At 49.4% G+C, this 13,677-nt stretch overlaps 1 protein-coding gene across 1 annotated transcript; it reads right to left on the minus strand.

Moving 5' to 3' along the window:
• Positions 1-8,694: 8,694 nt before the first annotated feature.
• On the minus strand, positions 8,695-9,968 carry LOC125433365. The gene is made up of 2 exons (XM_048497867.1): positions 9,917-9,968; positions 8,695-9,561 (listed from the first exon to the last, which is right to left on the minus strand). The coding sequence occupies exons 1-2, from the start codon at positions 9,966-9,968 to the stop codon at positions 8,921-8,923; spliced, it is 693 nt and encodes a 230-aa protein (XP_048353824.1). The 3' UTR covers positions 8,695-8,920.
• Between the last annotated feature and the right edge of the window lie 3,709 nt (positions 9,969-13,677).

Raw genomic sequence — 13,677 nt, forward strand, 5'->3', positions numbered from 1 at the left:
GGAGATAAGCAGCGGCTTTTAAAAAATGGAATTGAAGGTATTTTTTCCTGTGGTGTACATACTCATTTCTTATATCTTATCTTTATTTTGTGAGGGTGAGAGGGGATGAATCACAAAAAGTCTGTAAATTCTGTGAACAGAAACAACAACAGGATGAATATGCCCACCACAAGAAACTCTGCCTCCGCTATACCATCACCTGCCCTCTGAGCAAAATAAGCTACCTCTTTATCCAATTCGTACAGACAAGTCCCTACTGAGTAATTCATCCACATTGTGACTGAGTATAATTTGAAGACCATAACAATTACACTTTGTATATCACATGTATTCCACAGAGTTGTGAAGTAAAACATTTTGACAAATATTTCTGCAGCAAGTTTGGAGTTTTTATCATTAGTTTCATAATTTCAGGAACTCGCTAAAGTCTTAATATTACAGCACATTAGTTCAAGTCACTTATTTGTCTTGGTCTTAAAGAACAGCAAAATATAAACTATAAGAACAGAAAATCATAGTAACAGAATTTTAAAAATATAGATTCATAGTGTCACACACCTCCATAATGTGCATGGAAGACAGTAACATATTGATAATCCAAATTATAATCTATCACATTAGTATTAAAATAATTTTGATGGCATTTTACTGTATTTCAGTCACAGTGAAGGTAGTGATTTTTTAAGCTAATTTAAAAATATTCCATTTTTTGTCTTTATTTTTTCTTTGTCAGAAAATTTCCTGAGGTATCATTCCGTGTATAGCATAGAGCTTACAAACAACGAGCACCAGTAAATGATACTTTTGAAATCAAAGCTACCTATATGCTTTTCCTTGGTTGCATCCACAAAATAAGGATAATTCATTTCACGGTCACTGCTGCTATAAATGTTACCGTGCTGCTCTTGGTAACTTTTACTAACTCCGAAGTACCCAGCTCTTGGCAGCGCCCAGGAACCCAAGCAAGACCCGACACGGCGAGTATAATAAACAAAGAAGGTTTATTGAGATGCTGACCTAAGTGTCAGTGTAACCTCTAACTGTGGGTTCTGTGGGGCAGTACTTGGAATGAGTTGCAACAACAATTTTTAAACAACAAAATGGTTTACTTTTCTTTACAATTAACACTTTTAAAACATCAACATTTAACATTACAATTCAAGGTCCTGTTCAGGTTGCATTTCAAGTCCTTCTATTTACAGTCTACTGATATTGCCAAGTCCAAATTCTTCTTTGCAAGTTGGCTGGCTCCTGAAGACTCCAAGGGCTTGATGAACAGGTTGCAACATGATGAAGGTCTCCAGAACTCTCACCCATTACAACCACAAAAGAAAACCCTTAACAAGGTGTTAAGGGCTTATAGAAATCAAGGTCCGAGTCTGGTACCCTTGTCTTCTCCAAAGAGCTCTCTCCTGCAGCCTCTTGCTGCTCTGAGTCTCCACCCCTTACTGGGTCAACCCATTCTGGGCCAACCCATTCTGGGCATGGGGGTTACATCAGCACCTCCGTTCCACACAGCCACTGCTGCCTAGCAGCCTTACAACATCTTAAATACACTTTCTCCCGTCGGGAGCCCGGGAGAGCCCAAGACAGCCCACCACCATTCATTAACAAAATTCAAAACAACCAATCATGCATTTGCAACATACAGGACCCAATCAGAGTTTGATGGGTATCCCCTTCTTGGATTTCGCGCCAGAGTAGGGCGAGGCGATGACGTATGCCCTGGCAGGAGAATCACAAAGGGTCCTTCAGGTGTTCGGGATCAGGAAATGGAGCTTGATGAAGATGACCCCTTATCTGCCTGCTGACGGGATTTGGCAGGGCGAGGCGCTTTCTCCGAGACCGTCTTTTGTGTGCGCCCATCAGGGACCTTTACACGTGAAAGGACAGGCTCAGGTGGGGCCGGGATGTGTCCCTGCCTTGAGCCAAGGAAGTTCCATGCAGTCAAAAATACAGAGAAACTTATACATCCTACTTTCCTACCTAATACAGCTGGCTTCTATCTAACTAACATAGCAATAAAACATAGTTGAATCTTCAATTCAAACAAAGTCCAGAAGTGGGATAAATTCGCCTCTGGCTCCGCTATCATAAATGCAGAATTAGTCAGACTGGCAATGGAGTGTCTGCACAGGAATTCCCTGTGTACTATCTTCTGTCAATCAACGTTTCCCTGTATTCTCCCATACCACTGGATGGCTTCTTTTGTGCTTTTTAAAGAATGGCATTGCACTTGTGCTGTAATGTTACAACAGTCTATTGCCACGGTTTACTAGATCAGGCTGTCAATGGGCGTTTTCGCACACTTTTTATTCCAGAATAAAAGCGAACCGCATTGATTCCTTGCCTTTTGGCTCTTAGTTTAAATTAAGCTCGATGGCATTTGCACACATGGCCCTGTAGTCCGCGCATCTTCCGCTTGCCAGCGAGTCCCGTGTTTTTGCACCATCACAGGAATCGCAGTGCAAATGGCGAATCTGATTGGCTGGCGCGCAGTCCGGGGGGGGAGGTCCGGGAGTGGGCTAAGCGTTCCTTAAAATCACCCGTGAGGGCGTTGCCTCGTTATTGTCCGCGTGAAGGGGCGTGGCGATGAAGCGGATAGAAGCCCCTGATTGGCCGCCGTTAGCTCGATACGTCTCGCGTTGGTGGGGACGTGATCACCATTAAGCCATTTCATATCGTAATACTCCGGTTCTCAGCGTTGCCAAGGAGGCAAGGTATTGCTGCCTCACCAGTTGTGCCTTGCTTTGGCTACAGGGCTTTGCTTTGTGTGCCTAAAATCAGATGGAAAAGCCATCGGCTTCGCAATGCCTCCTGGAACAGAGGAGACAGAGCTGCTTCTTCTGGTTGTAGCGCTGCTGTGTGCCACTGGAAACGAGAATTACGTCTGCGGCGCAAGCCTTCATGCACGCGCATGGCTGTGCATGATAGTTCACCGCAGACTTCTGCACTATCGCCCGATCCCGGTGGTAGCAGAAGTCTTTCGCCGCTGGGTTGCCTTGGCAGCCGCCCCAACGCCGCCCCGCTTCTGGAATTATTACCAGCACCGTAGCAGGGACTGGTGGTATAACTGCGTGTGGTCATCATGGAGCGATGAGGAATGGATGAAGAACTTCCGCATGAGCAGAAGAAACGTTCCAGAGGATCGTGGACAGCCTAACACCAGCATTGAGTAAGACACCTGCGCTATCTTGGTGGCGTTGCCCGTGGAGATGCGCAGTGGGGATGGCACCGTGGTATCTGGCCAGTCCCAGCGCTCCTTCAGGGAGGAATGCGGCAGCAGTTTGGAATTAGGCACCACCACGGCTTTCGAGGCTGTCCATGAATTCTGTGAAGCCGGGAGGAACAACCTGATCAAGAGGGTTTTCCGGTTTCTTGGATCCAGTGGAGAAAGGTAGGCTGACAGTGGATTTTGATAATAGTGCTTTACCAGTCGTTCACACTCTCACTTTTGGAGTGCGTGTCTCTTAGGTCTACCAATTGGGCCTGAGGTACAGGTTAAATTTTCTGGAGTTTGATTAGACAAAAGGCGGGCAGTAAAGGACACCTGTTCACCTTGCTTTATTTTGTTAGGAAATGGTTGGGGGGGGAGTACGAAGGGCAGGCGACTCCGGTAGTGGGTAAGAGCTTCAACAACGTCATCGGGGATCGCGTCTTTCTGCGAGGTTCCGAGCCCAGAGCGGACCGTCCAGGAATTGTGGGTATGCATATCTAATTTTGGAAGAAAAAGGGAGCTGTGGGGTGCGCTCAGGTCAGAGAGGGCAAAAAAGTTAAACATTCTGGGGTCTGTCTTTGGGAGGAAGGGCTGGGGAGGGTTCCACCCTGGGGCAGATATACTCACCGTGATCGCAGGGGTTGATGCAGATATGGCGTTAAGAATTTGTTGTCGCATTTGAGTATCTTGGGGAAATGCCGCCCTCCGAAACCACTCCTTAAGGGGCGGTTTCGGCTAAGCGCCTGGCATTGCACACTGTATTGATACAGCTGCCAGGCACTGGGCAACCACAACCCAGGCAGGTTTATGTGTGAATTTGGTGCGGCAGCATCTTTTTAAACTGGGGCCTGTCCTGGCAGTGCTGCGGTACCAGGACCGGCCCAGATTTTAATCCAGGGAGGGCCATTCAGCCAATTGGCCCTCCCGCCTTTTCTGTTTTAAAAATAGAGAAGAGAGGAAATGAAGAAACTTCAGAGCAGGATCTCTGCTGAGGAGAGTGGCGCCCATAGCAAGGGGCATGCTCGCTGAGTCGTCCCATAGCACACTCATGTGCCTCACGCTGCCGCTCTTCAGAGACACAGAGCAATGGCGCCATGAAACTAACTGTCTGTTTTTTCCAAACAACCTCCAGGTTATGCGTGGATTTGCCAAAATAGGCTTCCCACAGTGCGTCGGAGCAATTGATGGGTGCCACATACAGATTCTAAACCCATCGGACGCCCCTGCGGACTACATCAACAGGAAGAGGGTGGCCTCAATTGTTCTTATGGCTGTTTGTGATGACAAAGGACGCTTCTTTGAGGTGGACATTGGTCACCCCGGTAGAAGCCACGACGCGCACATTTTCAGGAAGTTTGCCATTTCCCACAGGCCATGGACAGGGGTGCCTTCTTCCCAGATTAACCCTGTATTGTCCATTCACAGCGTGGCTGTCCCACCGTTGATTTTTTGGCCGGATAAGCATTCCCCAAGCGGAGGTGGCATGTAAAGCCATTCCTTCATCCGCCTTAGCTACGCGATAGAGCGCCCTATACAACAGAAGAATGAGCAGGGCCAGATGTGTTGTGGGAGGCGTGCCTTTAGGCGATTGAAGGGGAGGGTGGAAGTGCCCTGTGGCACAAGTTGCCCATAAAGGGGTGGGAGAGGGTTAATTCCCTGGTTGCCACTTGTGTTGTTCTACACACAACCTATATCTGGCGGAAGATCAAGGACTCTCCGGAGAGTGAATGGTAGGGCTGGCCCCCTGCTAACTCTCAGATGGAAGAGCATGGCCATCATGTGATGAGCAAGAATTGAGAAGTCCCTACTCTGAGGATCAGCATCTGGCAAGGGGAGAGAGGCGGTGAGGAATGCCCTGGCCACCTACCTCTACTACAACCGCCCTGTGCAGCAATAGTCTCCTCGTTGAATGGGCATCCGTTCGTATCTGCGTACCACTGGTGTGTAATGCTGAGGTGCAAATATTAGTATTTGTTTTGCCATAATAAGGAAATTTTTTTACTGATAAACCAAACTTACACGCCTGCGGTCTCTCAATTCTACCGCACATCTCCCCCACCTCTCCGCTCACACTGGGAGAGAGCATCCAGGTGAACCACACCTTTCAATTTATAAAGGAATTATCTCATGAGTTGATTAGGTAGAGACGCGGTGCAACCTTTGGGAGCCATTAATGAATCTGATGCGGTGGTTTGTGCAGGCGGGGGGGGGGGCAATATCTCCTGGAATTCAATGCTCCCTGCCAAAGCTCCACGATGGGATCATGACAGCCCTGACCTATAAACGCGGGCGGGAAATTGTATTATTAATAGTTATGTCTGGGAAATTTGAGGCCTTAAGTAAAGGCTGTGCACTGGAAGTTCATAGGACACTGCCTGCATTCCCGTTGCGTAACGCACGGATGCTTGTTTGCTGGGAGCACTCTAACAGCAGTTTCACAGCAATGCGCTGGAGGCATGGCCGGACAGGAAGTTCCAGGAGTTATCCATGCAACGTCACCTCGTTTTCCCGTTAGCTCACTAGGCTGCCCTTCAAAGGCGCCTGTGCAGGCTTGTGGGCCCATCCCTCTGCAGCACTTCTATCGCCCTCACTTAATGAGTCGATATGTAGGTCCTCTCGAGTGTGTGAACTGGTCTGAAAGAGGAGGTGGAGGCGATGATACACAGCCGTGTCAGCAGGGGGGTGGCATGGAAACCTGGTGGGGGGCCCGGTGGGACTCCCACCAGGAAAATCTACTCTGGCCTCAGCAAGGCCATGGCAAGGAGAGGACACAACAGGAGCCCAACTCAGATCCAGAACAAATGGAAAGCGCTCAAAAAAGAGTTCTTAAAGCTGAGAGCGGCCTGCAGTGGAGAACCAAGCGTCGCTGGGAGGCCAAAGCACTACTCCCTCATGCGCGAGGCTTGGCTGAAGGCTGGTGGTCCCGAGCAGACATCGGAAATGAAGGGGGGTGAGTTTGGTGATTTTCCACAGCATGCTCTGGCAGAGACAAACCAGTTTCTGGTTTCAAATGCACCTGCTAGCTTTAATCTTAGCACCACTGTGAGCCAACCAATCTTGCACCAGCACTCATCAGGAAACTTCATTTCAGTATGGGACATATGCAGCTTTAAGATAAATGCAATTTCAAAGATGCGTTGCATGTGCAGTGAGATTTTGAGTTTAGCTTGTAGGAGTGTGACTTCTACTTTAGTGTTACAGAGCACTCTGCGGCAATGGGCCTGCTTGAGCACAACGCTTAGAGGAGTGATTTGGTGAACGAGCAAATTGCAGGTAGCAATGAACACTCAGCAGCGGTGGCTTTGGAGGGTAACAGCCAGAGCCAGACCACTCCCGGGCCGTGGTGCACCCCCCCCCCCAACGTGTGCAGCTGGTGATGTGAAGCCTTACCTTTTCAATTCAGGTTCTCATGAACAAGCCCAAATGGAATTGCTGTGTTTACCTTGGCCACCCCCAGCATTTAATGGCTGTGTCTGATCCAGCCACGCCAAGTGAAGTCTTCTGAGGGTGGGCAAGTGAGAGGGGAATGTGATGCCCTTTGAGCATGCTGCAGTAGAGGAAGGGGGCCGGAGGGCACACTCTTTCTGCTCTTCCCTTACCACTTCCCTACTCATGCAAATTAAAGCAGGCATGTGAGCGCCGTTTATCTCCCCTCCCGCACATGCATACTCTCTGTCTGGCCTTATAGTCCAGCTGCAAAGCGCATTGAAATCATGGTGGGAGCGCATTGTGACGTGAGTGTTTCAGGCGCCTCTTCCTCTCCTGTAGCTTGCATTGCGTCAAAGGTTTTCCATCAACGTGCAGAAAGGTTACACTCTTTAACCAACAGCGGACACATTGAAGAGCGCGCCATATTCCCTGCCCCACCATGCAGGGTTGAGGTTGCCATGAAATTGAGAAAGTTGATGTGTGGAGTCTAAGCCAAACTTTAAAAACTGAAAAAGAACTTTACAAACTTAAGAAAGTTAAGAAATAGGGGAACTTGCATGCAGTTTGCAACGCCTACCCTTGTCTGATGGGAGGTCTACATGCTGGCCTGCAGTTCAATGAGGGTGGGAGAGGGAGAGTTTGCGGAGATTCACTGTCCAACAGCTGCCACTCCCGCACACATGCGGCATGCAATGCATTTCCCAACAACCGTGGCAGGTGTTTGACAGTGCATTTCCGCTGCACACACTGACAGGAGGAGCACTGTTGAATGTGGGAGAGGGCGCAATTTTAAAAATTAGATTTATGTTGCTATCTGGAGCTTAAAGCCATGCATCCCCCTATTTCCTTCAGGAGCAGCTTTGCCCCCCACCAAAACCAAGGAGGAGAGGAGCGAGGGGGCCACCCAGGTGCAGTGCAGTGAGGATGAGGGTAAGCCTACTTGTCACAGAGTGCCATGTTCTTTGGGAACGGTGTTGCCGCGGGATACCAACGTTGCCCTTGTTACTGAGAGTTGTGTCCAGCATCTTCAAATGCTAACTGGCTCTGCAATCTCTCCATGTTTCCAAGGAATGTCTGGGGACACAGAGGGGGCTCTGACCACGGCAGGGCGCTCTGCATCAGAAACCACAACACGTGCAGTTGGCACTCAGACAGAGCCATCGCTGGATGCCAACTGTGAGTATAGTTAACCGGGGGGAGGGGGGGAAGCGGCTTGCGGCAGCAGATTTTTCTTCATGGAGCGGGATGGCTTGCGGTACTGGCAAGCTCTGAAGGGGGGGGGGAGATGTGGACACAAGCTGCAGGAACCAGACCCCGCGCCTTGCCTCATCTAAATTTTTCACTGTGTTATATCTTCCACACTCTTCAGACAAGGATCTGGAGCGCAGGCTGGCTGTGGTTGAGAAGTGGATGAACAGGAGGAAGGGGGCCGCCAGGAGGCTCCTGGAAAAGCGGAGGGCTGCAGAGAAGGCAGGCAAACCACATGGCGCGGCATCCAGCGAAACAAGCTCCAAACTCCCCTAACCCATCTCCCGCGCCCCTCAGTTGTCTTAACTGTTAATGCATTGCTTAACTCACACAATAAAGGCAATTGCAATTTTCACAAATGCTTGGGCACATGGTTTATTATCGCTTGCTGGTTACATCTCTGCAAAGCAGAGGATTTTCTGCTTTCCATGACCATCCTCTCCTGGCAACCGACCAGAGAGGACTTGCATGTGTAACGTTTCATAAAATAAAAAACAAATTGAACTCTGATGCTTAAATGCACACCACTAACCTATGTAAAAGCAGGGGTGGGTTTTTGCCGTGGTGGTGGCAGACAGAGAAAACAACGGGGGGGGGGGGGGTCTGCAAAGCAGAGGATTGTCTGCTTTCCATGACCATCCTCTCCTGGCAACCGACCAGAGAGGACAGGCATGTGTAACGTTTCATAAAATATAAAACAAATTGAACTCTGATGCTTAAACGCACACCACTAACCTATGTAAAAGCAGGGGTGGGTTTTTGCCGTGGTGGTGGCAGACAGAGAAAACAACGGGGGGGTGGGTCGCTTGCTGGTTACATCTCTGCAAAGCAGAGGATTGTCTGCTTTCCATGACCATCCTCTCCTGGCAACCTACCAGAGAGGGCAGGGATGTGTAGCGTTTTCTAAAATATAAAACAAATAAAACTCTGATGCCTAAACGCACATCGCTTGCTAACCTATGTAATAGAAGGGGGGGTTGCCCGTGGTGGTGGCAGACAAAGAAATAACAGGGGGGGGGAGGGTCCTCACAGGTCCATTCTGGCTTTGGGCTTCCTCACGCGTTTGTGCATTGGCTGTGATTCTTGGCAAGCCACCTGAGTGCAGCACAGCTCAGAGGTCTCCCCAACCATCATGAGCTCCTCAACCTGTGATGGGAGGGGCGCCGTGGCGCCCACACAGGACTCCAAGTCGGTGTCCTCGGCCAGAGTGGGATAAGTCACCTCTGCCGCATCTCCACTGAGATTTGCAGCTGGGCCAGCAATTGCACAAGTGGGCAGGCACTGCTGAAACGCTGGGGCAGGCAAGGTGTGTGATGCGACCTCAGGAGCAGAGGCGCCCAATGAACCCCCAGCACCCCTGCCACCCGAGGAGCCCATGCGCTGCAGCAAAGCCGTCACAAGGGTCTGCATAATGTCATTCCCCCTGTCGATGGCCAGCCTCAGCGATGACAGCTCGCTGTTTTGCTCTGCGCGGCTCTGCATGAATGACGCCACCTCCCTTTCCCGCCTATCCTCGAAGCGCCTCCTCTCCATTGCCTCGACCTCTCCCTGCTCCACCATGGCCTTCGCAAAGTCAGCGAGCACTCCAACACGCCGCACACGCCGCCTGTCAGCAGTCATTCTCCGCTCTGGTGAAGTCAGTTCCATCATGGGCATGGGTGTGGAGCCTGTAAGGGGACATTGTTGTGAGAAGAAGCAAAATTAATAGCCAGGTTATGGAAGGAACTTTTATGAATCCACTGTCATCTACCCTAGGCTCGCATGGAGGGAGACACACTTTCTTGTTGAGCACATGAGCAGATCTGCATAGGCATCCCAGGGTTTGCAGAGAAGCTGAATCAGAACCCCTAGCATTCACATTGAGACTCAAGCAGTGAGAGCTGAACGGGCACGAGTAATGAGCAGCTCACTTTTGCGGCATGGTGTCTTCTCTGTTCTTGCAATGGAGTGGTTGTCCGATGCTCTCAGAGTGCCTACCACAAAAATCGCAGGGGTGGGGTTGGGGTTTGTGTTTCAACGCACCTTCATTTGCACCGGAACACCCAGCAATAGGATGGTCAAGGACATCATTCATGTCACCAGAGGTGTCTGCAAAGAGAGCTGCCATGAAGGAGAAAGAACATGAGGTCGCGCTCATCACTGTTCTTCCTTTTGGACAATCACTAACGCATTGTGCTGTGAGTGCTGAGTGCTGCAGGGTATTTGGCCGCACAATCGTTAAGCAGCACACCACCCTGGCAGGGCGCAGACACGCAGCACTAACATGCAATGGCTAAGAGGCATCCTATTGTGGTGGCCTCACATGATTTCTTCCAAAAAAAGCGTGACACACTGCCCGTGTTGGCGGTAAACCATGGGTCTTCAAGCCACGGCCATCAAGATGCTCATGTACACCACGGCAGACAGAAAACCACCATCAAGCTTTGCAAGGTGGCCGCGCTCCCTTGAGCCGTACTGTGTGAACATATGTCTGGCCAGAGTTCCAAGACCGCTGCTTCAAACAATGCTCCCACACCAGCATTTCCCGGGAAAAATGATCTGGTTTGCACACAGGTCAGCAAATCAGAACCCCCCACCCCTCCCCACACCAAAAACTGGCATGTCTGAGAAGGATGCAAATGTTGCAAAAAGCAAACACATCTCAGTGCTGGCAGAGCAAGGCCAAAGCCACGTGGAACATGATGATGTGGAACTCCTCTGTCCATCTCCTCTGCTCACAACAAGCGCACACAGTGATGCATAGGCAAAGTTCCACTGGCTCTTTGTGACTGGTCTTACCCGCCCACACCCCCTGGCACACATTGAAGGGTAAGGCTGCATGCAGCGCGGAGTGTGCTGGAGTAGGCACCTTCCGCCCGCCAAGCCTGTGAGGGGAACATTGCTCTCTGCATCAGCTCCTCTGGCAGGAAACCATTGAAAGTGTACTGTTGTTTTGGGGGAAATTCCATCATGAACAGCTCTGTCCCTTAACCCGGCCCCCACTTCTTTAAGCGCATTGTGATGGAGGGATGTCGTGGGGAACACCACATGTTAATGGCCTTACACCAGCAGGTTAAACAGCCAATGAACTCACCACTCATCTGGCGACATATAGGATCTGCATGGCATCAGTCCTCTGGAGAATTGGGTTGGATTTCAGAGGTAGACACTGCTGGCGTAAAAGCTTAAAAGTTCAGTAGCTGCGTGCAGAAACGCCGCACTAAAGAGGAGAGAGGGGACAATTCGAGGATTCACCCCAGAAATCCTACAGCACTGTGCAACAACAGCGACATAATGCAAGCAATGCTTCCTCATTACATCCGCATCTTACAGAGGAGAAATAGGACATGAGCTGGGACTACATTTAAACCAACCCAGAAGTGAAGCGCAGCACAGTCTGGAGTGCCCCTATCACAAGAGAGGCAATAACAGAGCAAGCGCTGCCAAAATCTGGGGTATCAGGCAGAGGTACAGGAAAACTCACCCTGGGATGTAGGGGATGGGGTGGAAACCCGGCAGGGGTCTTCGTGGCTCATGGTCTCCAAGTCTCTCGCTCCCAACGCTGGTGGAATCCCTCGCGTCGCGGTGTCTGCAGAAGCGGTAACGACAAGCACTCTGTCGCCTCGAGTTGATGCGGGGGGTTGATCATCCTGTCCCCCCCTTAACATTCCCGCGTTCGAAGCTCCTCATAGTAGCGCATCATCCGAGGCCCATTCCCCTGAAGTGCCGTTGTGCTGGTGTATCCGCTTAAAGTCCCTTTTCAAAGTCTTTGCCTCTCGTCTCTGCACTCAACGGACGCCCTGTTGCGCCCCCTTTCGCGCATTTGAACTGCCACCCTCTCAAACACGTCCAAGCTGCGGTAGGTGGAATTCCCAGCGAAGCGCTTGAACTTCCTCTTCCCCCCACACGGCAATGAGGTCCTTCGTCTCCTCCGGCCGCCATGATATCGCCTTTATCTGGACCTCTTACCCGAAATGGCGGCCGCATTGCTTGTGCTTTCGGAGTTTCCTCCCATCCCGCTAACGAAGAATCTTCGAAACGCTGCACCGCGGTAACGGGGCAGGAGACGAGCTGACGGTGTCACCGTGGTTGCTGGGCCAATATCACCGCGGCAACGGGGCCACGCGGCCTCGGGTGGGTCGAGCTGCAAGGCATGGCCACAACCGAACGGGTATCAGGGGGGGAAGTGGATGGAGATGCAAAAGGAACAAAGAAATGTGCGCAGCAGCCAGAACGCTTCCGCCGCGACTCCCCATTGGATGGATCAAATCTCGTCTACACGCTGGGCGTGAAACCCTCGCTACCGCCCTGATCCACTTTCGCCTCCACTTTTGTTTTCGCGAGCTCAGGGCACTGTTAAATTGTGGGGAAACTGCGCTTTTCCCAAAAAGTTACACAAGCTATCGAAAGCCGACAAGGAAAAAATGTGGAACAACGGCTGGAATGTGGCACAAAAAGGGGGTCGGGACACATTTCGGCTTAAGTGTGTGCAAACAGATGTGTGATACTGCGACGACCTCACATGCCAGATCTGCAACAAACAGTGTGTGCGAAAACGCCCAATGCTGGGAAAGGAGGTATTTGCCCCCCCCCCCCCCGCAGCATTTTCCAGGTAAAAAAATGTCCTTCCATTTCAGCCACAGTAGGAAAAAAGCCAGCCTCCCCCATTACGCCTGCCTTTCCCCCCTGCTAGAGATAAAAACTGCATAAAGGGGATTTCAGTTAGGGAAACAACACGGGAGGAAGAGTTAAATTTCCTTCCCATATGTAGTGTTCCCAATCCCCTGGCTGCTTTTTAAGGAAAACAAAACTAAACTAAAAACCCACTGCCCCCCCCCTCAAAACATATTGGGAAAACTCAAATGAGTAGTTTGACCCTAGGGCTGGGGATGCTGGAGTAAGAGGGTGATACATGTTTCAAAAAGGAGAAGAAAGATAGGAATCAGCCCTGTAAAAATAGCCTGCCCTCTCGCCTTGCCCTGAGATTTAACTCCTTTTTCTAGAGAGGCTGAAAGAGGCTAAAACCCTGAAACGTTAGATCAACCCTAAAATTCAGCAACACTGCATGGCAAAGCCAGAAAACAAGCAATATTTTAAAAATCCCAACAAAATGCATTTAATGAAATGCCACCATGAAGTATTTTGTCAGAAATCCCAGCCCTGTTAGTGCTAGCTGTTTGCTAAAATGTATGACAAGATGGAATCAAGCAAAACAAATGAACCAAAATAAATGAAATAAATAAAATACAGAACAGTGTAATAAAATTATTATAAATCTAAATGAATGTCTTCAAACGTGACCAAAGAATAAACCACCTTATAGCAGAAGGTTAAGAAACAGAACTAGAAAATATGGAGATAACAAAGAAACATAAATAATTCTAGAAATGTATAAGTGTTCAGATGAAAACTGAGATTAATAAGAAGTATATAATTTTCATACTAATAATTTTCAGATCAGAATTTTTTAAAATTGTACCTTTTACTGGGAGTTAGTGGAAGATTTTTGGGGTTCAGGCTCCAATGAATGTTTACATCTAGAATCTCTTCTCAAGATTAAGTTAAGCGAAACTGTGAATTAGGAAAACCAGAATATGGGTGCTTTCACACACTTTTAATCCACTTTCAATGCACTTTAATAATTGTTAGCTAGGGGATTTTGCCATTTCACACAGTAAAATCCAGCTGTGAGATACACTGAAAGTGGATTGAACGCACATTATTTGGCATGTGATGTTTAGGTGTAGTTCCCCCAAGTACAAAAATAGAGAATCTGGAAATCAGCTACAGCATTCCTGTCAAGA

The sequence above is a fragment of the Sphaerodactylus townsendi genome, linkage group LG05 (assembly GCF_021028975.2).
Source record: "Sphaerodactylus townsendi isolate TG3544 linkage group LG05, MPM_Stown_v2.3, whole genome shotgun sequence".
Taxonomy (NCBI): Eukaryota; Metazoa; Chordata; class Lepidosauria; order Squamata; family Sphaerodactylidae; genus Sphaerodactylus; species Sphaerodactylus townsendi.